Here is a 25,564-nt window from a genome sequence, read left to right as displayed (position 1 = left end):
GGAACTATTTCTACTTTCTTTGTTTCTGATGTAGGTTTGGCACTCTTCTGTGTGTCTTCTTTGTAATCACATGATTCCATCCTTAAACATTCAGCTTCTGCTTGCAGTAACACAGGTTTGTCTTCAGCATGATGGAGATCTTCATCCTCCTCAGTGGGTAACTGCTCACCTCTTCCAGGCTTTCTTCCTTCCTGAAGATACCCATATGCAGAGCCCCATGCTTCGCTTTCTGCTTTTCTCCAGGTGTGACTGCCAGGCACTGCAGGAGACAGGGTCTCCTCCTCTCCCATTTTAGGAAGGGATTTTGTTTCATATCCTGGTACCTCATCCAAGAATGTGCTCTCTCTCTCTTTATCATATCTCTGCCGCCTTCCCTGAACAGGGATCTCCTCCACCTCTTCTGGAAACCACACTTTCTTCTCATAACTTAAATCTTTCATGTAAAAGTCTTCCATTTCTGGAGATTTTTCTTCTTGAGCTTCCTTGAAACTGCAAGATTTTACACCTTCAGCAGAAAGGTGTGAAGATGTTTTATCCTCAGTTGGGCCAGATTCTGTAAAGTATAAGCCCTTCGCATCTGGAGATACTTCCTGAGAGTCCAAGCCTGCAGTTCTTCCTCTAAATGGGCCCTTTTCTGATGCAGAAAATAAACTGTTGTCATCTAGAGACATTTCTTCAGTTGAAGTATCTCTGGGTGATGTGTCTTTAACTGAGCTACTTTCTGGGCAAGGAAAAGATTTTGACACTTCTTTCCCGAGTTCTTTGGCAGAAATTGTCAGTGATTTTTCATATGTAGCTGGGCTCTGCTCTGTGAAACCCATGGATTTTGCAGCTTCTGAAGGGAATTTGTCAGTAAAGTCAGACATAGTTTTTTCTTTTGCAGGTATCTCTTCTGTGAAACTAAGGGATTTGATGTCTTCTGGAGAAATTCCTTTAACAAAAATGTCTGAAGAGATTTCCTTGCTGGGACTCTCAGTAAGAGAAATGGATTTAGTCTCTTCTGGAGAAATGTCTTTAATGGAAATATGAGAAGATTTTTCTTCTTTGGAGGTGTCTCCTGTGAAATACAGTAGTTTTCCTTCTTCAGTAGTCACTCCTTTACCAGAAATATCTGAGGATTTTTCTTTATCAATACTTTCTTCTGTAAAAGAAAGTGATTTGGTGTCATCTGGTGAAAACTGTGGAGATTTGTCACTTTCAGATTTGCTTTGGCTTGTGAACTGTGGAAGATCCACATTTCCTAGAGATGTTTCTGTGGTAGAGAATGGCTCAAAGGACAAGTGTTTTGAAAATCCCATTAAACTTTCTGTCATGGTTTTAGTTCCCTGCTCTTTTTGTGGCTCCAGAAACACATTTTTGCTGGGTTGGGGCAGCACGGGATACTCTTCTTCCTCCCCTATGACCACTGTATCCTGCTTGTGGTAAGAGAGCCAAGGCAGCTCCTCCTTTCCCACTGGTTCTTCCTGCACGTCTTCCCCAGGAGACACTGGAACATCGCTGCCCGAGTCTGGCTTGTGCTGTACAGGTCCAGGCACTTGTCTTTCATGTCTGTATTTAGCTGCAGATACCTCATCTTCTCTGAGCAGTTCACCCTTGGCTCCCTTCACCACAACAGAAGTTTGGCCTTCCAATTTCCTGGCAGCAGCATCTGTTTGTTTTTCAAATAGATCTGAATCTACTGTTTCCAGTTTTTCCTCCACTGGAGACTGATGGAAAGGTGTGTGTCCTGCACTAGTGGGGCCAGATGGGGTGGGAGAGGCCATTTTGACTGTACTATCATCAGGACTCATGCATCGTTCTTCAGCCTCTGCAGAGTCAACCTGGGAAAACTGTGTTTCTTCAGTGGATAATGGCAGATCAGAAGTTTGCATCGCTTCTGTGGGAACACTGATTAACACATTATCAGGATATCCTTGATGAGCAAACATGGGGACATTGTAATGCTCTCTGAGTTTCTCAGGCATTTCAATATTTGGAGTCCCATCTTCTTCTTCCTCTTCATCTTCTACCTCTTCATGAAGCTCCTTTTTATGAGCTTCCAGTTTTCTCTCTCCTTCTGTTAACGCATGGAAATCTTCAGGGGGTGGAGATTTAAAACATTTGTCTTCCTCCAAGGATGATGTGGGAGAGATTGTGCCAGCAGAGGGAACGTAGTCAAGACCTTGTGTTGCTTCAGTCCGAGAGGAGGGCATGCTGTTCACTGTGTCTAGAAGTAAAGAGCTTTTCCCAGTCTCTTCTGTTTGTGGTGCTGTTATAGAGGCTACAGATTGATCTTCTGCTACTGAAGTTGCAAAAGATGAAAGCTTGTCACATTCTGTAATGGAGGTAGCAGAGGATATATGTTCCTCCTCAGCTAGAGGTGCTGCCACAATGTTTGTAGGATATGCCAGGATTTCAGGCTCCTGGCCAGCATAGCCCTTGGCAGAAAGGTCAGCAGTAGGCATGGCCTGTATTCCATGTATTGCTTCAAAAGAGCCTGGGTGGTCAGGAACAGAAATGTCATAGGTATTGACATCATACTTCAAGTGTGGAATCCTCTCTTCCTGTTCATCGTGTATTTCTTCATCGGAAATGGTCTGTTCTGTTTCTGAGTAGCCTGGGATAGTTTCATCTTGGATATATGAAACATGTTCTGCTGTTGCTCCTGGTGGGACTGGCAGACTGCTCAGATATGACTCTTCCTTTGTTACGTCTTTTCCAAGTAACTTGTTTTTCTCACCCATGTCACGGAATTCTTTTTCCTTTTCTGTAGTGGTAAATATTTTGTCCTCTCTCTCATCCTGATTCAGCTCATAGAAGTCTCTCTTCTTTTCCACCCTCTCCTCTGCCTTCATGTGCTGTTCTTCCTTTTCTTCCAGTTCTGCCTTTTCTATCACATCTTCTCTCTTTTCCTTCTCACCCTCTTCCTGTGCCTCTGTCCCCTCAATATACTTTTCACAAGTCTTTGTTTCTGCTTCCCTCTGTTTTCTGTCCAAAGATATTTTCTCCTCTTCCTCCTTTTCTTCTTCTCTGAATGCTGACAACCGAACATCCTTTGCTAAGAGGTCAATCTGTGATGGCACCTGTTCTTTGTCTGGAAACAGCTGAACCTCCTTGTCCAGCTCAGCTTTTCCCTCGCAGTATCTCATGTCATGATGCTCATCTATTGGTCTTCTTTCATCCTCTATTTTTTCAGCATGACCTGCTCTCATTTCTAGCTGATGGACTGCCTTTTCCTCTGCTGGTGATTCTTTTTCCATATCAGTAGTAGTTATTCTCTGATCAGGAATGTTTGTTTTCAAAATCAGATCTACTTCAAGGCAACTCTGAGCAATCATGTCAGCCGAGTCTTTTATCTCTGTTTCAGGTCCTCTCATAATCTTATCACTAACCTCAATATCAGATATTTCTTGAGTGACCTGCAAGGCTCCTTTTTCCTCATGCTTCAGTTCCTCAAAGTCCTTTGTAAGATCTTCTGGTGAAGACACGACTAACCTCTGTTCAGCTATGGAAGTCTCTCCTGGCTCCACCTGTACAGGTGCCTTCTCCACTGGGGACATTTTCAGGTCAGCAGGTACTTCCTTTTCAGGTTTGACTTTGATCTTCTCAGTTTTGAGTCTGCCTGGAACTTTTGCCTTGTATAACGTTTTTCTTACTTCTGGGGTAAATGGTTTTAAGTCTGGTTTAGAAATTTTTTTGGGCTCTGGTTTGGTTTCCTTCTTTTTATCCTCTTTCTTTGAATCTTTTTTTTCTTCTTTCTTTCCATCATCCTTTTTTAATTCCTTTTTCTCCTTCTTAATTTCTTTCTTTTCTTTGTCTTTCTTCTCCTCCAGTTTGGATACTTTCTCTTTGAGATGCTTTTTCCCAACTTTATCTTTTGCCAATTTTCTTTTCTCAGCTTTGAGAGTATCAGTTGTTTCTGTCTTTACCTTTTCATGTTTAACAGGTTTCTCAGGAATTTTCTCTGTGTGTTCTTTAACCTTTTTCTCAATTTTAGCATCCTTTATGACTTCTGGTTTCACCTCCTTAATCCCCTCCTCAACTGCCTCTTCTTTCTTAGCTTGCTTTGTCACAGATGGCTTGGGGGAAGATTTAAGACTCTCTTTACTGTCAGTTCTTTGTTTAATTTTGGTCTGCTTCAGCACAGGTGGAGGTATTCCAGAAGTAATATCTTTCTGAGTAGCCACTGGGTACCTCAGAAAATCCAGGTGCTTGAGTTTCTCAAGACCTTCCAGTATCTTATTTTGAGGAGCATTTCCAGGAAACAAAACTCTTACAATTTTCTCTGTTGGGCTAGCTGGAAGCCACACCACTAGGGCTGTGATGGATGTGAGATAGGGAACAGAAATTTCACCTTCTTTCCCACTTGCGAGAATTATGCCAGTCTTTGCTTTACTATTACCAGCCCATTTCTGCATTAGAAACTGCATTTCTTTACTGTCCTTGACAGGATTCAGTATATACATGTCCAGCTTACCCACTCCCATTTTGTGGAAAAGCGTGATAGGTTCAATGGTACTGCTCACCACTCTGTAGAGAGGCTCTGATTTAATGCCTAGTCTGTTGAGATACTGCAGCGTCAGACAAGCTTCTTCGATGCTCCTCTTTACTTTCATGGATGATTCAGGCATCTTCAGTTTTTCAGGAACATTAAAAAAAACCACCCCTAGCTCAGGAGAAATTAGATTCTTCATCCAGTCACTGTAGTTGGTAGAGCCCTGGGATTGTTCCTCCTCTTGCTCAGCAACCTTCCTCTGCAGCAGCCCATTGATGCCAGGTAGGTTGTCTGCACCAATGTGGGTGAGCAGGATCGAGTCAATCCTATCCAGGTGCCTTACCAGCTTCCAGAAGCAAGATTTCCTGTCTGAGCCACCATCCACAAGGATGTTAAACCCATTGACAGCAAAGAGAGCAGAATCACCTCTTCCCCCAGGGAATATGTAGCAGCAGGGCTTAGAAAGTTTCAAAAAGCCCCCTGAGGTGGGTGGCTCCAGGAGATCAAATGGAGATGGCACGTCAACTGTCTCAGAGACGTATTCTGCAAACTCAGATACCCCATCCATTTCTGGCAGAACTGGGTCAGGATTCAGTTTCAAATTAATAATTTCCTGAAATTGTGGATGCCCAAGGTTGCTCCAGTCTCCCTCTCCCAAGCACGACACTGTAAGGGAGGCCTTGATATCTGAATCAGTGTTGCTAAGTATCTGGGTGACCTAATGAGACAAGCACAGACAAATAAAGGTCAAATACAGCTCTGAGACTAATTCAGCACTTAAAAAAACCCAACCAGCCAGTTAATGCAGAAATACTGAAGACGCTATGAGCACTTTACTGTCAGGGAACACTGGGGATAGATTAAATAGTCCAAAAGCCCATTGCGGATAGATGCATGGGGCCATCTTCTGCTCTCTTCTGAAATTCTTCATGTTGATGGGCTGTTATGCTTCCTGACTGTTGGGAGTGCACAGTGACAAGACCTTAGGAAAGAAAACAAAAGCAGAAACTACCTTGTCCTCTTTCCTTGCTTTTTCCTGTTTAACCTGGGCTGTAAGTCCCTAGCTTGGGCTCAAAAGTAGCAGTTTCTTTTTGATTTGTGAATTCTAACCCTGCAATACCCTTTCCAGTGCCCCTTTTCATCATTGTCTGAACTTACCATCGCTCATTGGCTAGTGACTGATCGCACAGCACTTCGTGCAGTTTTAGTGCCATAGGACTTTCTTTTTTATTCAGATTCATTTTCTTTCCTGGGACCTATTTTGAAAGTTGTGACTCCATCTCTGATATACATACAGAGTAGGGGACATGCTACATGATTAGTAAGTAGAACTAAGGTTGATATAATTTCCAAGGCTCTTTAGAACTATGCTGAACATATCCTGAGCAAAGAAGCATTAAACCTCAGACTTCCTAAGTATCTGGAATGAAATTAGTACACTTCTTTACGCTTGCGTTCTCTTGCTTAGACAGTCCTTAATTGTCTAGTTAGTGTCCAAATAAATGGGTACCAGAAATAAATGAGAATAATCAGCCTAAAATAAATGAATGTGGGCAGATTTGCTGATGTAATTAGAGCAACAATTATATCAGTTGTCAAAATATCACCAGTTATTCCTGCGGCAATTGTACATTCAGTCAGATGGAGACATTCCTGGCACACAATGATCACTGAAAGTAGAGCTTATCAAAAACTGAAGCAGCATATCTGTACTGGTAATGAGCACCAACAGAAAGAGAGTTTAAAGCCTCTGAAGAAAGCTACAGTGCACCTAGCTAAGATAATCAGCATTGGAGCAGAGGTTCAGAGATATCCTATAAGGTTTTCAAGACCTCACTGGACAAACTCCTGAGCAATCTCATCTAAATTTGGTGCTGACCCTGCTCTATGCAGGAGGTTGGGCTACAGACCTCCCAAGTGCCCTTCCAACTTGATTGATTCTGAAATTCTATGATTAAATAATTACATTTGTAGTTATTTAATCACCAAGTCATTTCTTAACCAGGATTTAGTCATCCTCTCATCATCTTTACACACCCCTAGTGAACACTCTGAACCCTGTGAAGATTTTATGCTTGCTGGACTAACTGAAATTAAGAGAAGTACGTACTTTTACTAGAGTGATGATGGCCTGTGTTGGCTGTTTTTTGGAAGCTGCCCACAGATATTTTAAGAGCTGCTTGAAGAAATTTTGAGTGTCTGCCCATTGCAGAGCCAGTCTGGAAGGTTATTTCAAGCTGAGCACATAGAGGTGGAATCACTCATGCCTGCCACCTCAGAAAACTTAAGCCAGAGAGTTAAAGCAAGATGCCCAAGACTATAGCATGAATTATTTATAGTGTGCAATTTTTTGCTGGATTTCAAGCCCATCCCTCTGCGGATCTGCCACCTGAAGGAGCTGTGCAGGCTGCGCTGCTCTATCATGCGCTCTGTGAACAGGAGGGGACATGCTGGTTTACTGCTCGTACTCACCTCTGGGTCTGAAAGTATCTCAGCAAAATTCTGGTAAGTGAAGGTCCCCGTCTGCAAGATCAAATCTCCTTCCTGGTCTGAGCTCTGACCACAGAAGATCAGTAGTTTGTGGGCTGATGAATCACACACCAGTGAGCGGACCTGTTACCATGAGACAGAGCATTGCAGTCAAAAAGTGATCTGTATTCCTCACCAGCATGCAGAAACCCAGTGACATGGACAGGTGATACACATTATTCACAAATAGCCAAAACATGTTTTCTACATATAAGAGAGCAGGTTATTGAAGAGGGAAGATACTGCTACTGCCTGCCCGACACAGCTCCGTGTCACATCGTAATTCATTTTGAGAAAGTAGGCCATTCCTAAGAGAAAACGTTTGGTGTGACACTGCCATGTAAGAGGCTGGCACATTTAGACTCTCATCAAACTAGGGCTCAGAAGCCCTCCACTTTGTTTGCTAGGTAACTGTACAAGATCCTGAGAAATCCTTAAAACTGGGCAATTCTAAGGCACTAACTCCTCTAGGAAGCAACTCATTCCTAAAGGGCTAGCACACAAGAAACCATACACTCTTGTGTGTTTCTTTGTCTAGCAGTAAATTCTGCCACAGAATGCTGGTTACTGCATAGATCTTGTTGGCAAGACCAGAACACCTGACCACTTCACCACACCTTGCAGCAGACTGGCAGCACGTTTAAACTTTCCAGACCTCTCTGTCAAGTAAGGGCAGGAGAGCTGATGTACAGAAAACCCACTGGCATCTGGTCCTTACCTCAGACACGATGCTGTCCACATTGGGATTTACCAGGATCACTGTCTCCAGGGTATCACTCCGGTGATGGAGGGTTCTTTGGCCTGGAGAGAGTCAAGGGATTAGACAGGATGGGAGAAGCTGATGAGACACTGTCTGCCTACCAATGTTTTAGCCTCAAAAATTCTACTGGGTTTGATTGCAAAGCTTGCATTCTAGACCAATTTAATACCTGGGTCTCATAGAACAAAGCAAACTCTTTTCAGTAGCAAGGAAACAAAATCCTAGTTCTGGATCAGCACAATTTGCAACTTGACTCCAACATGTTCTGAAGTCCACAGTGCCAGGCATATCAAGCTGCCTGCTTATGCCAGACAGCTGTACCCCATAAACGCTGGCACAGGCCAGTTATCCCCTCCAGACAGAAGTATCTTGCCTCACTGCAGCCACCACGAAGAGGTATCTCTGGACACTGTCCAGGCCTTAGTCACCAGAAGGCTTTGTGAGCCAGCTGGCGCATGCCAACTCACCCGTCATTAGTGTAGTGCCCTTGGCATGGGCAATACATGGATCTTTAGCAAAATATTGACATAATGCCTGGGCCTAACAACAAAAGAGTGTGAGTGCCTGCCATCCTGAAAGGTGGGACTAGAGGCATTGTTGAGTACCCATGGCAAGCAGCTCTGGGAAGCAGGAGGATGTACAGGACCTTCCTGCAGCATTTCCCTTGACACTGCAGGCAGCACTTCATTTTTGGATTCTGGTCTTTGAAGATACCTACTTCTGGACATTACATTCACTTCACAAGCCAGGCACTTAGAACTTAACTGTTGGAATGTATAATTCATAGGGTTTAAATCCTTCATAGGCTTTAACCCCTCATATAGACTGGAGGAACATAGGTCTTCCCTGAAAACGGACATCTATTTCTATTTCTAATTTTGTCTTCCAGAGAAATGTTGCTCTCTGACAATGTTGTTCTTTCCACTCTTTCTATTCCACAACATCCCATCAGCTCTCTTTCTAGGCAGATCTCAATCCTACTAAAACAGCTTGATCAAACTGGTATTTCAAAGAAAGACACCAAAAGGACACAAAAAGAAAGAAGTCAGAGAGAGGCCAGTAACTCAGTACAGCTTTAATCAAACTCAGTTTACTGGGATGTTTTACTCTGGCTACCAGCAACTGAGTATAAACCAGATAGATATGCCCAGAAGGCATCTTTCAGCCTAAAATGAGAGAAGCTCTAAGCTCTCAGCAGAACTTTTTATACTTTGCATCTCTAGCTGCTTTCTTGTGTTCTTTCAGTTTGTCTAAAAATGGTTCCTCCAGACTAAAACAAAACCGTCGCTGTGCAAAGGAAATGCTTCCACTGAGTTCAGTGGCATTTCTGCCACTTGATGTGGGATGTGATGTATGGATGGGAGGCTGGGAACCAAGCCCCTACACAAAGGAGGAATGCTGCAAGTGAGCCCAAGTGGAGTGGTGTGGGAGGGTGGCAGGTGGTACAGATGGGGAGGGCCCAGGAAGTGTTCTGGGGCATGCACTGCAGCCAAAAGAAGCAAAAAACCCACTCTTCCTCGAGGTAATGGTAATTGTAAAGGCATTGCTGATACCTTGGCGTTGCGTGGATACCAGCAGTGAACACTCAAGTACCTCATTTCCTCACTGATTGCATCATGCACTTCTCACATAGCTCACCCCACACCAGCACGTCCACTCACATGCTGCTCAGAGCATCCAGAACAGAAATGATCTGCTCCCATTTTTCAAGAGTAGACCTGAGAAAGTGAAACCCATGCCATTCCTCAGGCTTCAACTTCTGCCACCTTGCTGCCTATACATCCCAGACAAACTTTTTTGGCAGTTGTTACCCGTGTCACTTGGAGAACACAGCTTGATGTACAAAACACCAGCAGCCTCTTCCTTATGCCATGTGAAAGGAGGGCTCTCAGGCACGGTGCAGTCACTGATGGCCAGCACATGGGCATCCTTCCAGGCACCAGGTGCCACGGCGCTGCAGAGACAATGCCAGCCTGACAGCTGCAGGCTGGGCAGTGCGTGGTGGACAATGCTGGCTGTCCATGGAAAGGGGTCTGTCTGCAGGACTGACAGACATGAAAACACTCGTGCTCAGCCATTTCTGTGGTTCAAGCCCAAGCAGCTGAGCCGTCACTGCCGAGACTGGTAAACAAAGCCTGGCTGGTTAGCATTCTGCTCTTGTCCTCCCACCCCCCGGAGAGGCTGTTGCCTGCGTACTTGAAAGAAAGAGAAGGATTCAAGCTGTGGGGCCAGCAGCTGCTGGCAGATGGAAGGTAGGAATGGTGAAGTACTGAGTCTTGTGAAGGGCTATGAAGATGATTAACGGACTGAAGCGTTTCCACATGAGGCGAGGCTGAGCGTGTTAAGACTGTTTAGGCTGGAAAAGAGAAGGCTCGGGGTGGGGGAGGGATCTTATCAATATGTATAAATACCTGATGGGAGGGAACAAAGCATAGGAGTCAGACTCTCTTCTCAGTAGTGCCCAGTGACAAGACAAGAAGAGGCACAAATTAAGACACATGCAGTTCCATCTGAACACAAGAAAACACTATTTTTTAACTGTGAGGGTGGTTAAACACTGGAATAGGTTGTACAAAGAGGTTGTGGAGTACCTGTCCATGGAGAAACTCAAAGCCCAACTGGACAGTCCTGGGAAACCTGCTCTATCTGACCTTCTGAGCAGGTGGGATTGGACTAGACGATCTCAGGAGGTCCCTTTCGACCTACCAGGTTTGGTAGATTTGTGACTCTATGAAGTAGTGCATCCCTCCAGAGCTTTGTTCCTGACCTGCTGTTGGGCAGATTCCCTTTCTTCAGCTGCAGCTGTTGGTTCTCAGAAGGACACAGGAGCATAGCCACACAGACAGGCAATTTCCAGAAACACTGAATCACTGCACACATACATGCATGCCAAACCTCAAAACTGTTCTTCAACTTAATTCAGAGATAAAGCAGAACAGCACACAAATTCCAGGCTGAGCTGAAAACTGTGAGTGAGCCCTGACCTGGCCTGTGAACTCAGCAGGGCGCGTGCCCCGGCCCCCAGCTCATACCCGGGCCACTGGCAGCTGCCTCCCCCAGATCAGGGACAGTAACACCCTTGTATGTGACAGAGCAAATGTGGGGCTGTGCCCAGCTGAGGAAATACCCATCATCCCAAAGTCTCTTTGAAGCTAAGTGTTCACTGGTCCAAGGACCCCTTTGCTGCTTTGCCGATATACAGGCCTGCAGAAGCAGCTGCACAGACAAAGGATTTAGACACACAGACTGGAGCATCTTCTTCTTACTAACAAAAACTATGTGCAACAGAAATGAGTAGTGGTGTGGCTGACATTGCAGATACGGTGATTGAAAGCACACTCTTCAGGTCATTGCCAGATATAGAGCCCTATCACAGTGAAATGCACGCCTGGAAATACCACTGCAAATGGCAAAATCCCTGAATTACATTTACCAGTATGAGCAATATCCTTCTCAGGCTCCTGAAGACTGCTGTCTTCAACTTGCCTGGAACAAACATCTGAACGTAGCTCTCTGACCACAGATCTCCAGGTGCATTCTGAACACAGATCCCTGGCCCTGCTCAGCCCTCTCAAACTATGCTCACAAGCTGCTATATTAAATGAAACCTCTTCTCCAGTAACTGTGGGAGTAAACTTCATTAGCATTTAACTTCATTTCCTATGAATCTTCACTTTGTCCATTCAGGCACATCCTGATTACTGCAATCATCACGATGCCTGTGTGCTTCCAGAGAGCATTTCTATCCATCAGATCCCCACCACGGCAGAAAGCCTCCGGTCTTTCCCTCTGTTCCTTAAGAGGAGAGTTCCTCTAGTCCCTCGTAAACACTGTCACCTATCCCCAAAAGATTTCTAGTTCTGCTATGGCCATTAGGGTGAGTAAGAGTAGAAGTATACAAGATGAGAAGGAACACAGAAGATTCACACGGTGGCATTATTGTATTTTCTGTATTATTCCCCATCCTATTTTTTATGCATCATAACCTGACATTAGCTTTGCACCAAATAAAGATCTTCAGTTAGGGGTGCACAGTGCCATTCAAATTTCACCCTGCTATGACACTATTAACTGAGCCCTTATAAGGAGTCTAGAAGGTTTAATTTTTCTAGTGTGCTTGATTTTGCTTTTTTTTTTTTTTTTTTTACAATTAATTTAATGGGACATCATGATGACCGTTCAATTTAGTTGCAAAAGATCCTCACAGTCTTTTCTAGATATAAGTAACTGAGTCATCTACAGATTTAGCCACCTTCATGTTCCTTCCAACCCCCTTCCTCATCATCACTGTATGGTCAGCTTTATATTTTACAGGAAATCATGAAGCCCTTGTATTTTACCTCTGGATGCTGCACAAATGTGATCATATATTTGTTTTCTAATTCATTTTCTGTCTCTTCTAGGTAGTTTTTGACTCATAGCATTAGCTGCCTTTTACCCACACCAAATGCTTGCTGCATAACATATGTAAAGATTTAATACACAAATATACCTTACTCACAACCTCACTGAAATTTCAGGAAACAGACAAGGACATTCTTCTCCACACAGATCACATTACTTACCACTGTGCAGAAGTAATATCACCTTCAACATGAAGGACCACAGAGGGCATGTGTAAAGCTCTTGTTCTACCCGGCAGCCACCTCTCGGATGGCAGTCGGCAGGAACTGACCTTGGAGGCATTACACAAATATGTCCCAGAAGTGATGAACAAGAGCTCCTCTAGACAATACTGGAGGAACTTCCATGGCTAGAACTAAGGGGGCATTTCAGGATGTGCAGGCTGCACCCATGGATCATTAGTGGGGAGGGAGGAAAATTATTATTTTTATTTTTTTTAAGATTATGTATAGCTTACATACTAGAAAGGCTGAGCGGTGAACTCATTGCAGTCTACAGCTTCCTTGAGGGGGACAGTGGAGGGAGGGGTGCTGATCTCTTCTCTCTGGTGACAGGACACAAGGAAATGGAATGAAGCTGTGTCAAGGGAAGTTCAGATTAGACATTAGGAATAGGTTCTTCACTGAGAGGGTCGTCTCTGGGGCACTGGAACAGGCTTCCCAAGGAACCCCATCAGAGTTCAAGGAGCACCTGGACGATGCTCTTAGTCATATGGTTTAATTTTAGATAGTCCTGCAAGGAGCAGGGAGTTGGACTCGATGATCCTTATGTGTCTGTTCAAACTTGAGATATTCTGTGATTGTGTAGCTCATTGAGTGTAGAATTAATTTGGTTATGGTGGAAGATAGCAAGTGATGAGCAAAGCCACGTCGATTTTTGGAGTTGGCTTGAATTAACCATCCAGCGCTGTCTACTTGCACAAAGAGACAGAGGGCAAGAGAACGAAGGATCAGACGCTGTGGTTTTAGTGATTAGCAGTCAAGCAAAGAAGACTATGCGGGCAGGATAGTCTAAGCTAAAACAGAGGACAGTGCTCTCAGGTAACTAAATGCCCAAGAAAGAGATGAACTTAGAACCAGACAGATGGCTGTGGAGGCAGGAGAAGTCATCATGCTTCCAATACAGACACTTGTAAGCAATGTGTTTTGCCACTCTAATTGAAAACGCCTAAAAACCCTTGTAGTTGCATAATAAATTCTGGGCTGGTCTACAGGGCTGGCAAGGATAGCTGCAAGAGCTGCTGCTTGTCATGTGCTTTAATCTTTCAGACCATCAGAGGTCTTATTATTTGGTCGATCAGAACTAGAAGACAACTCATCAGCCTGAAATCAGAGACCAAATGTCAGGGCAGTGGGACCCAGGTTCTCATCTTTATGAAGTATGATCACCTAGGCCAGAGCACTAAAGAATCACCTTCTGAGGGAGAAACTGTGCTGAAGTCAGTGATGATGCTTTGAGTGGTACACCAAATTGTAATAAACTTAAGGGCCATAAAGATAACTAAAGGCCTGGCACATCTCTGATGAGAGGAGGGCTGAGAGGTGGGACTGTTTAGCCTGGAAAAGAGAAAGCTCAGGGGAGGGATCTTACCAATGTTTGTACACATCTGGGCTGCAGAGCTCTCGGCACCTTGCCACACACAGGATGGAGACTGTTCATCTGACCACACAGAAACCAATCCTCTCCCCAGCCAGCGAGTATTCTTTATTCCTCATTACCTCCCTTGTCCTCCTCACACCTTTTGCCTTTGTCCTTAAGGTTATTTGGGTTTACTAGGTCAGGTAAAGCAAACACCAACAGTACATTGATAAAAAATACCAAAGTTACACAGCCTGGGCATGTTATCAAGGCACACAAACCACAGTGATTAAAACCCAACTCTTCCTAACTTTCTGATCTTTTACCTGCTGTTATGAATATATCAATTCAGGGTGGCACTTCTGAAAAAACTCTTGTTTCAAGAAGATCCCAGATATCACTATGGTTCAGTACCTTTTGCTGCACTTCAGCAAAGAGCTGAGCCTTGTATTCATGGTCTTCCTGATGCTCGAGTGAAAAAAGTCCACCTCTGAAGACAGTCAAACCATGTGTGAGGTTTCTCAGAGAGCATATATTTGCATAATTAACATGAGCTAGTGCAAGCTGAAAGACTGCCATTTCCTTAATTCTGAAATGACATCATAACTCCGAGATAGTAACTGACTTTCATTTTGAGGCTCTGAAGTCTCCAACTGCAGCTTCTCCAGTGCCAATGGGAGAAAAAGGATCCAGCCCCAAATGGTGTCCATTCAGAGAAAATGAAACAACACAGTCATTCACAAAGACTCCAAGACTGTACCGAGTACAGCAAGCAACAGCTCCTTAGAAGAGAGATTGTAAAGACCAGAGGAAAGGGAGGAAAGGTCCTGCACAGAATTCTGAGCAAGGCCCTGCCTCTTATCTCATCTGTGCAAATACACCTCCCTATCTCCAACTGCAATATGGACCCACCTCCCCCCGCAAGACTAAGGAAGCCCTGCATGGTCTAGCAGTGAGGGAGAGGAGGGAATAACTTCTTGCTGGAAGCAACATCCTACACCCAGCACCCAAAGGGCACACAGCTGCTGAAGCTCCTTCCTCCAGCATGCAAACCCAAAAGCTCTAGCTGGTGGAGATTTGGAAGCTCTGCCAGCTCATCAGATGGGCTCAGGAATTAAAAAATAAACACCAAGATTTCTTTGGCAGCCAGTACACAGGCCAGCAACTGCAAATTCACCGTTCAGCTCCTCCTCACCTACAGAACTGTGCATCTCAGAGGCACCTCTTAGCTACTCTGTACCTGGACATCCTTGCTGTACTGCAGGAGTAACAGCCCTGATCTGGGTAAGAGGGATGTATCAGTCCTCGAGATGTGCTTAGGCAATTTCATAGCTGTGGGAAGAAGTGTGGGCAACCTGTGGGCAACCACAGCACCAGCAGTATGAACTGGAATGTGCTACAGGGCAGTACATGGAAAGTTTGTACACAGCCTTCCAGCTGTCTGTGTGCTCAAAGAACTGTCCTTGAAAAACATTTATTTTTATTTGAAAGCAAAATAGTAAGGTTTTTAGAATACATCTTTGTTAGAGTGAAATAATGGCTAAAATTATTGATAAAAGCAATTAAAGATTTTTCTTAAACTTGCAGCAATCCATCAGTTATTTTTACACAGAATCCCTGGCTCCCAGTTCTTTTTTGGGTTTTTTTGTTTGTTTGATTGGTTTTTTCCAGATAACAATGGCTGTATTGGGATCAGCATATGTTTTGATTGAGCAGTTATGATAAAGTCACTGCACTTCCTCAGTTTAAATCTCTGTGTTCTTTCTTGCTATGACCACTTTGCTCTCTGGGCAATCAGGATTATTTTTTCATTCTTCCTGACTGTTCAAAACACCTTCCTGTTTGTTATCATCCATGCCTATGATCAACATGCTGTCTACATCCCAATCCTGATCTGCCTTAAAGGAGTATTAAGGAAACTGGAAGAGCCTATTTCAGAGCAGCTCTCCCACAGGGCGACCAAACCCTGGTGAGGGCTCCACAGGAACCAACCAGCTGAGCAGCTGCAGAGGCAACTGCTGAGAAACAACATCTGGGCCCCAACACTACGGCATCACTTCTGCGCTCCTAAGACAGGAGATCCTCATCTGCAGCTCCTCCCTTGCAGTCTGGAGGCCTATATCCAGTCACCGTCTTCTCAGAGGACAGCAGAGAGCCCAAAAGAAGATGGCACAGTGGCCTGCTCATCAGCACTTTCTCTCAGGAGATGGGTGACCTCGGACTCCCTCCCTGCCAGAGACAGAGCAGGATTGCTCTCAGCCCCTCTGGCTAAAGCTCGTCTCTTTTGTGTCCAATGAAACACCCTCTAGCACAGAGATGTGAACAGGATCTTCACATATCTGCATCCCAAACACCAGACTGTATAGTCAGTGTCTTTGCTCCCTCCCCCAACAACTCCAAGGAATAATTAGTTAATTATGCAAGCCACGGCTATCTCAACAGGAGACACAAAGAACGCCCTTGGACTGGCAGCGCCCTGTGGTTAGGGAGGCATCTTTGCTTCAGTGCAGTCCTAAATCTGTGTGTTGGTTCCAGCTCAGGAATTCAAATACAATCTCTGACACCCCACTGGACACACATGGATGTGTCTACCAGAACAAAAGGACACTTTCCACGCTGTTGCTCCTTACCTTTTAACAGCAGCGTTGTGTCAGAGGAGATGGGACTTTCAGGCAAGATAGTGGAGGAACACCAGGTGAGGACTACAGCTGGAGCTTCGTGTAAACTGCCCAGAAAAGACTGAGACAGTATGAGTGCCAGGTGGGAGGCTGCAGTGCAAACTGTTGGATTCAGGTGTCTGAAGAGATGCAGCGATCCCAGTGATTCTGGGCACATCCAGCTCTTTGTTTCTTTTCCAGTGATGAGCAGAGCAGAGGGCACAGCCAGCTCACTGGGTGATCACAGCTGAAAGGGCTGTCCAACAGCCTCCTCCCCCAACTCTATTCACAACATGTGACAGCCACAGTAACTACTTGTTATAAGAAAAACATTAGGAAAGTGCTGTAGTTTCAGCTTTCTACTGTGATTCAACAGCTGAGAATGATGAGGAATTGGCTTACAGGCAGTGCTTTGTGGTCCACCAGCAAGTGTTCTGCATGTCATGGTCTGAAAAAGTCTTCAATAAAGATTTTTCATATACTTAGGTATTCATATATTTAGGTCTTCAAACATTCTGCAGAAATAGATAAATGTCTATTTAATTATCAATGCTAAATCTAAAGCTCTATCTCCTTAGATATTTTCTTTAGTTATTTTCTCTTACCTAAAGAAAGAGAAAATCACTGTGTACTAGCAAAGGGAAAATATATTTTTATTTGGAACATGCAAATCAGCTGAAAATTGAGAGGCAAGAAGCTGTAGCAAAGCACTGAATCCCTATAAGGGAAGGCTAGGGCAGACCTATGTGCTGTCCTGTGGAGCAACGGAAGGGAGCATACAAGTGACCACCAAAGAGGTCACAGATGAAACCACACAGTACAGAAAATGAGGGATTTTAAACTGTACCTAGAAAAGAAGGGGAAGTCAACAGTGTTTGAGGAGGAAAGTATTGTATGTGCAAGTTTTTATTTTTTACAGAAGTTTCAAAATAGTGTGCCTACTGGGATACTGAGTCACACAGTTAAAATCACAGCACTGCTGAAATAAAGCCCTGTCAATGTGCAATAGGAGATGCCTGATCCAGAGGAACTGAATAAACAATTACAAAGGACAGGAAAACACAAAGCAGTGTGCAGAGAGAGTGAAGACAATTCAAACACCTCTATGAAGCAAAGCATCCCCTAGGGACTGCAGACCTGAAAGCACACTCACATTGACTTCGGCCTGTCAACAAGGGGAAATCTCCAGGTATTGCTTTGGCTTTAGTTAACACCCCAGCCACAGATGGGAATGTTGGGTACACGTGGTATATTTACCACTATTACCCATATTCCAGTCAGACTGAAACTGGGTAGAGGGTAGAAAAGCACCCACTCAGGAATACAACACACGCACTAAAACCTCCTTAGAGTTCAAGGGTGTCCTGATGTGTGGCTCTGCACGGGGAGAAAAGGGTGACAGGCATTGCACCCAACCCTGACAGGAGGCTTGGCAGTACAGCACACGGAGGACTGAGTGAAGAAGGATTCAGAACATGCAAGAGCATTTGGTGAGCCAGAGCAGAGCTGGTGACACACTCTGTACTCCTTCAAGGGCTTCAGAAAGAGTTTCCAACCAGAGCATCTATCCAGTTGTCTTTGGGAGGACAAACAGGACAACTGATCACAGACATGCTTCCACATAAAAACAGTACCACCGAACCCTCCCAGTGCAAAAGGAGCTATGAATTGCTAAGATCAGGAAAGAAGAGAGCAGCTGATTTGGGACAGAATAGGCAACTAACTCTAGAACAGCTCAGATGCAGAGAAAAAGCCTCAAAAGCTGCAGAACTCTGCAGGTAGAGAACTTGGTGTAAAAAGGTACAGAAAGAAGACAGCATCAGCAATACAGCTCCAAGAAGGAGAGAAGTTTCTCAACAGGAACAGAGTCAAAGAGTGAAATTAATTGAGAACCACACTAGGCAGGACAGAGAAAGGCCAAACACAGCAGTAACCAGTCATTAGGGTCAAAAGACAACTATCTCTGGAAAAAACAGAAAGCAACAGATTTTCAGGACTATGGGAAAGCAGAATAGATTAATTACTGTCAAAACCAGTAGCGTGTTGTGTGGAGACCTACACAAAGCAAGAGGGGCACAGAATGGTCCAGGGTGAAGAACAAGGCCTGGTTTCTGGAACTATTGCCAAGTCTGTCAGGAGGGAAAGGGTTGAAATGTCTGAGGGCATGTTCAGGTTTCATTTTGTGGATCTAGCTGGAGATATTTAATAACTTACCTTACCACACTGTTACTGCATGTCAGGAAAATTGATCAGGCTTTATGGTAAGAACAGGCTCTGCAAAATGACTGACCACCTCCTGGGCAATTACTACAGAAGTGAACCAGCAGCAGGGCAGGAGAAGGAGGTGAAATATTTTTTAAGGTATGGGAGGTTGTGGGCACATGCCACATGCCAGGAGATACTCCTCCTAACCATCTGCTTGAGTCTTCCTATCTTCTCTCCTCCCTGTGATATTTTCCTGCCATCTCCAGCTCCTCTCCCGGGCAACTTCTATTTCTATACTGTGCCAACCGTAGCAACTATCTCATTGCTTCCTAATTGTACATACTGTCTCGCTTTTATGCTAAAGAGCAATTTGATAGCTCAGCCATTTTAGAACCACTAATTGAAGACATAGATGTTCACTTGGAAAACAGCTGTATCTATTTCCAGAAGTTACTGTTCCTAACTGTTCATTAAATACCCCTCAACTGGAAGTTACACCACCACTGAGCTATGTTAATGGCTAAGATGAGCACTTCTATATAGTTTGCCAGGTGCAGAATCAGTCACTAGAGATTCTGTTCCCTTCAGCAGCTTTGCTGACTCAAGCTGGCCTTGCATGCTTCTGCTGTGTGTGTATGGCATCCCTGTGAATCGAGAACACAGCTCTGTGCAGGGCCATGATCTTCCACTGTGAGAAGCTGGAGCTGTAACTTTTAACACATCTCCAGCTAAACCCACAAAAGGAAACCTAAAATCACCTTCAGATATCCTCTTATCTGGTGCCCTCACTCCACCAACCCCTGGCAGACTTATAGATGGTCTTTTTGGAAATCAAATTAATGTTTTACGTTTCCCTGGTGAGTGGGACTTCAGCTGTGGTTCACTGCCAGTCACTGAACAGAGACTCCCACAAAACTGTTCCTGTTGGCATTGAGGCAGATGCCCTGTTCCAGATCCCAGGGCTGATGACTCCTGGAAGTCACAGAGCTGGACAGCTTCTGATTTCTTCATTTTGATAAGAATCTGCATCGCAGGATACATGTTCTTACAGCCAGAACACAGCACAGATTCAATAAAATGGCACATTTCTCCTAGTTTTGAAGAATCTGGGTAGTGTCGATTCTGACTAACTCAGAGGTACAGCTCATGATCTGTCCTAGTTCTCTCTCTGATTTTTTTTTTTTTTTTTTTTTTGGACTGATCAATATGAAATGCGTAAGCAAGCTGCCTGAGGCAGAGAGAACTCGGTTGTATCAAGGAGGGAATGGCTGTCACAAAGAAGGAAATAATTCTGAGATTTCCTTCCATTTGCCTATTGTGATGCCAAAATTCTGGCAAGCGGCTCCTGCCTCTGCTTTGAAGCATCTGTTTAAACTCCTCAGACCACCTTCCTATTCCCCGTCTTAACAGTCTCAGTAGCCTTTCTTCCCTCTCACCTGCTTGTTTTAAAGATGACCTGCTGAATGTAATCTCTGTTTAAGATACAGACATTAAACCAGCTGTGGACTCTGTGTGGCTGGGGTGATAAAGCACAGGACTGTATTCTGCCAGCCCTTGAGAAAAAGCAGCTGTCCCCTGCCAACATCTTTCTTTTGCTGCGTTTTGACTTCACACCCTTGGATCTAGCTGCCACTTGATAGATTCTCTGCATGGTCTGGATTCCGGGGATTTGATTTACAGCATGGAGTACAGAGACAATGAGTGGGATATAGAAAGTTATTTCAAAGTGCAGAGCTTCAAGACCTCCTGTCCATTCTGCTAGTAAATGCAAGCCTCGTCTGCTCAGCCGAAAAGAGGCATTTGAGAGAAGCCAAGCAGGTTTCTAGCAGAGCAGGGACATCTCCTTCTCTCAATACTGGTGACAATTCAGCTTGGCCACTGCCTCTCACCAGTCTGCCTTGCACAGAGCTCGCTGAAATCTCACTTTGTAACAGGAGACCCTACTTCTTAATGCTACCCAGTCTGGCCAGGTCTCTTCCAGTTGCAGTAGAATCAGGGACTGGACTTACTGACTTGGGAGAAGAAAAAGGACTAGAAGAGGCCTCCACTACTGTGAACAATTTTGTCCCAGTGCCTCTCACTTGTTCAGCTCCCTCAGAGCCAAGCAGGCACAGACCCCTTCCATGCTCCCATGCTTCCCTCTTCCTTGACAATTGTCTGTCGTTGACTTTGAATATGGACCAAGAACGAGAAAAACTCCATAACAATTAGAACTCCCGTTCAGATCTAGCAACCAGGAACTGTGACAAGACACATTGTACTCATACCTACCAGCCTGCAAGCTGGTTCTTCAAAAAGATGCCACACAGATCAAAGCCACAGAAAGCCACCTTATCCAACGTTTTCCTACCATGAAAAGAGTCATATTTGTTTGAAGCCATTTACTTCTTACATGGGCAGCGCTCACTGTTCCGTCCAAGCACTGAAACTTACCCCTCTTAAACCATTTTAGGAAGCTTTTCAGAACATAAATCTAGTTTATGTTCTGAACCAGAGGGCAAATCACTGGCTTCTTGCCCATTTCTCCTCTAAGGCAGCTATTAGCACCCTGAGTGCCTGATGACAGACTGACATTCCTCAAGCAACATTCAAAACAGAGATACTAATTGCCTTTTCCTTCCAGTTTTCTCCTTAATTATTTAATAATTTGGCACTGGAACTTAATAGAGAGTAGCACAGGCAAGGTGTTTGGATCCCAGTGAAAAAAGGGTTAGCTATAGTAAGAGCAAAATAAATTAACTTAATCTCTTAACTTGAAAATCAATAGAGGAAACAAATGATCCAGACTAGTCAGTTATGCTGCCATGCTTTTTTAGCACAATCTATTTGTAGCTATAGCATGTTGTGAAAAGCAGCAATAAGTTTTTACAGCCCTAATCTTTTAACTGGAAACAACCAAAAGGACTTTTCTCAAGACTACGAAAATGCATGAAAAGCAGAGCTAGCAAACGCCAGCCCACCCATGCACTGGTACTGTGCAGCTTCTGCACAAGTCTCCAGGTGAGAGCTAAGGCTATAGCTTGTGCTGCTTATGTTCTGCCAGCTGGTATTCCTATTTTCTTACCATGGCCAGCATCCCAGAGACAGGAATGGACATTCCTTTTTAACCTTAGAATGGCTACAAGAGTTTCAGGTCAGGTATTCTATGAACATATTCAATAAGAACTGCTCATTAAGCCACTGCTGCCCGAGGCATTTAGCTGACTCCTCGGGGAGTCAGAAGAGCCTCAGCTTTTTGCATAGGAGGAGTCTGAAACAGTCTTGCTGTGCCTAAGTTCTGTGATTGTTTGGAGAGAAAGGCACAAGAGGAGAACTCATCTATAGTCACCAGTCAGCACATGTAGAAATGTGTCTCCATTTTTTTTTTGTGTGAAGCAAAGGTAAAAACAAGCCACAGAGCTTAGGTACAGCAAGGCAAAGAATTAATGAAGACCACTTTTTGTGTGTCCACTCTGCACTGTCCCACTGCAATAACCCCAGCTCCATGTTCCCTGCAGTCCCCTGCATTATCCTCAGTTCCTCTCATGAGTCATAAGTACCAACTGGTCAAGCGGCAGCACACTCAGAGATACAAGTGCACCGTCTGAAGGCTGGTGCGTAAGCGGTGACTGCCCAGGTGGCAGGACAAACAGAACAGGTACTGTCCCAGTGAAGGCACTCATTCGGATCGCTCTCTTCTACCACCCATCAGTTTTCACAAAACTGATAGAAACTTACCACTTTTTAGCAGAAGGGAAAGTATTTACTCCAGACAAACACAAAACATGTATTTGTAAGGGGAATTCATACTACTCAACCAAGCACCTCTAAGAGGATGGAGAAAAAAACTAATACAAACTGACAAGTTAGAACCAAAGTAGCTCAATACTTTCTCTAGCCTTTTCTGTCAGCAGCTACAAGGCTTGTGCTGGAGTCCAGGAAGACACGGTCCTGTAGCTAATCCAAGATTTTTGAGGGGAAAGAAAAATAAATCCTCTTTTTCCATCTCAGTGAATTCTCCCCAGAATTCATTTACACATAACTTACTCTCTTTCCTCCCATACACAGTTACTGGGCTGATGGATAGTCTCTATCACCTCCCTTTTTTCCCCAGGTACTTTTGCTTAATGAACACGTCACAGGCTAGCAGATACACCCTTCATTTTGAGCTAGCAACTACTGTCAGGTCCCTGTATGCTAACCAGACAATCTCATCTTCTTTGGCTTCCCATAGCATCTCCTTTCAAGGGCCTGGAGGTCTCTCTCCTACCCATCAGCTAGCAGTGGAAAGCCTGTGATAATGCACATGACACACTTGGCTGTGCAAGCCCAGGGGCCAGAAGTAGGATCCACTAGGGTCTCTGTACTCAGACACCTATCATAAAGACATATTGCTGTACCCTTATTTGGCTCTCAGTTTTTTCTTTTTTTGTGAGATGCAGCCATCCCAGGAGTTACCTAGGATGGTCTGTGTAGGAACACGTACAAAGAGCACAAGACCATGTCCCATAGAAGCTCATGCTGAGGAACCCCGCTTCCACCCTTACTCTGGTGTCTGGCCATGCTCCTTTGAATGAGATGCACTGCACCTCTTGTTCACATACATACAGCTTCCTTGCTTTCACCAAAGAGAGCCTGTGCTGGCTACTGCTCACCAGACTCCTCTGCTCAAGTCCATCATCCATATCTGCTGAGGACGTGACTCAGGTATGCCAACAACACAGACATGAGGAAGAGCGGCAAAAAGACGTGACAGGACATGGACTGTTTTGTCAGGAAATAAACTACTGCAAAGCTTCACATCTCTGTCTGCAGAATGGAAGCAGGGCAGAGGGTCTGACAGCCTGGCCTTATCAGAATGCAGGAAAGGAAAGGGTAGGACAAAAAAAGATTCCTGGCCTGTATACAATAGCTACTTGCTGGAGAAAGTGTAAGGACAGACATGCGGTCTGGATGCAGCCAACCAGTATGGAGCCATCAAGAAGGCAGGGAGGGTACTGACCTTACATAGCCAAAGGCCCCCTGCCCCATCAGAGGACAGAGGAATCCCTGTCATCCTGGAACAGAGCCCAGCCTGCAGGGCTTTTCACAGTGGAACCAGAGCTATTTGGAATAGAAACAGCCTCGTCTCTGAGATCAGAGAGTTTAAACCGGAGCTTGTTTTTTCTGCAGTCATAAGCCAGCAGGCACCAGCTGCAGAATTTGCCGCAGTGTGTGTGTGCGTGTGTGTTTCTGCGTGTGCGAGTGTGCAGCAGCCACGCTCCTCCCCTCCAAGCTCACTGTGTGATAAATGTGTCCAGCTCCCTCCTTTTTCCCCTCCCTACATTACTGACAGTCCCAATCTGATAACTCTCAGCCCCCTCTCTATTAAGAAAGCTTTTCATGGCATCACTACTGACTTCTTTTCATTGCTCCCACCCTGGTCCAAGAGGTTTGCCTCTCCTCCTTCTCCCTCTTACCCAAAACAGCCGTGTCTGACAGATATTCATACCCTGGTCTATGCAGTGTGCCAAACCCTGCTCCAGCTCCTCTAGCTCTGGACCCTGGAGATAAAAGGCTCTATTTTGAAATACTTCAACACATTTTAGCATTAGCATACAGATGATTTAACATTTCTAACATTTCAAGATCTTTGCTGGTGGCAACACTAAAGGATGCCAAAGATACCCTCCAAAAATAGAACGCCATGCGTCTGTGGACTGCAAAAGTGTCATTGTCACACTGTGCCACTAGTGATGCATGAGAGCTAATCACAGTGGGAGAAGCTGGCCCCTTATACCTCTATGCTACATGGGAAATATAGCAGGGCAAGGGATGACAAAGCACCACTGCTAGGAAAAAGAAAGCACTTTGTTCTTCTCATTTCTAAAGCACAAAATCCCTCCCTACAGCCTACTAGGATGAAAATTAGCTCCAAGCCTGGCCACATCTCCACTCCTCTGCTGCTCTAGAAAGACTGCATCACTCACATTTTACAAGAACCTTCTCTTTTTTTCTCCCCCACTCACTGGATGCTTTTGGATGCTTTTTGGCTTCCTGTAGTGGAAGAATGTAGTGTTGAGCAGCTCCAAGACAGACTTCAGCTACTTCAAGACTACTCATGTGTGGGTGTGCAGCACCAAAGGAAAGAGAAATTGCAAAGGGGCCCTGTATTTCTCTTCCATCTAATCAGCAGCATGACAGTCCACCTTAACAACCCTCCCCCCCCTGACTGGCATTAGCCTCATCCCAGCATCACCACTGAGCTGAACAGCAATGCAGACACTAACACTGGCTTTCACCAAGCCTTGCCCAAAGGGAGCGTCTGTGAAATGCCTTGTGCCACCTCCTCCCTTCTCCAGTAGCACACCATCCTCAGGAAAGACCACACTGGGATAAACATAATACTACAGGACTCCCCAAGTCCCTGACAGACAGAATATCTTCTCCATGCTCTTCTCTAGACTCATCTTCATACATCCTTCTCTGTCTGAGTTCATGACACAAGTGCAGTAAACAGCTGAGCAGCTAGGGAATTCGGTTTCTGTTCCTATACTCAGGACACAAGCAGCTGAGAAGGGGCGAGGTCCTCAGATCATAAAAAACCAAGCTCCATCTGCAGCCACCTTTCCCTCTTATCACCAGTCCTTTCCCCCTCAACCACCAATCTGTCACTCCCCACCTCCCCATAGGATCCGATTTCAAGGAGAGAAAACCCTATGTCCTACAGACTGCTCTGCAAGGATTTCCTCACCCACTCCTTTGCAAGGGCAGAGCAGACCCAGCAACTCACCCCAGGACAAAGCAGAGGAGACAAGGGAGCCTGGCCAGGGCTAAGCCCGCTTGCCCGGTACCCACATTCACGGTCACCTCCTCCAGAATAACCCGTTCTCCCCTGGTCGACCAGCTTTCTTCAAGGCCACAGACAGCATCAGAGCAAGAACAAAGCCAGCGCTGGCTCCTCAGCCCTGCAGCCTCCCCACCCCGAACAGGATCGGG

At 44.9% G+C, this 25,564-nt stretch overlaps 1 protein-coding gene across 1 annotated transcript in view; it reads right to left on the bottom strand.

The window, feature by feature from the left end:
* Positions 1-7,799, bottom strand: part of MAP1A (microtubule associated protein 1A) — a 13,880-nt gene extending 6,081 nt beyond the window's left edge. The window contains 3 exon segments of the mRNA XM_029085571.1: positions 2-5,192; positions 6,947-7,087; positions 7,722-7,799. Coding sequence (XP_028941404.1) covers positions 2-5,042 — 5,041 coding nt within the window. The 5' untranslated portion in view covers positions 5,043-5,192; positions 6,947-7,087; positions 7,722-7,799.
* Positions 7,800-25,564: the final 17,765 nt, after the last annotated feature.

This window comes from Antrostomus carolinensis, unplaced genomic scaffold, assembly GCF_000700745.2.
Source record: "Antrostomus carolinensis isolate BGI_N321 unplaced genomic scaffold, ASM70074v2 scaffold28096, whole genome shotgun sequence".
Taxonomy (NCBI): Eukaryota; Metazoa; Chordata; class Aves; order Caprimulgiformes; family Caprimulgidae; genus Antrostomus; species Antrostomus carolinensis.
The sequence above is the reverse complement of the archived record's forward strand: the minus strand, read 5'-3'. Positions and strand labels throughout refer to the sequence as shown.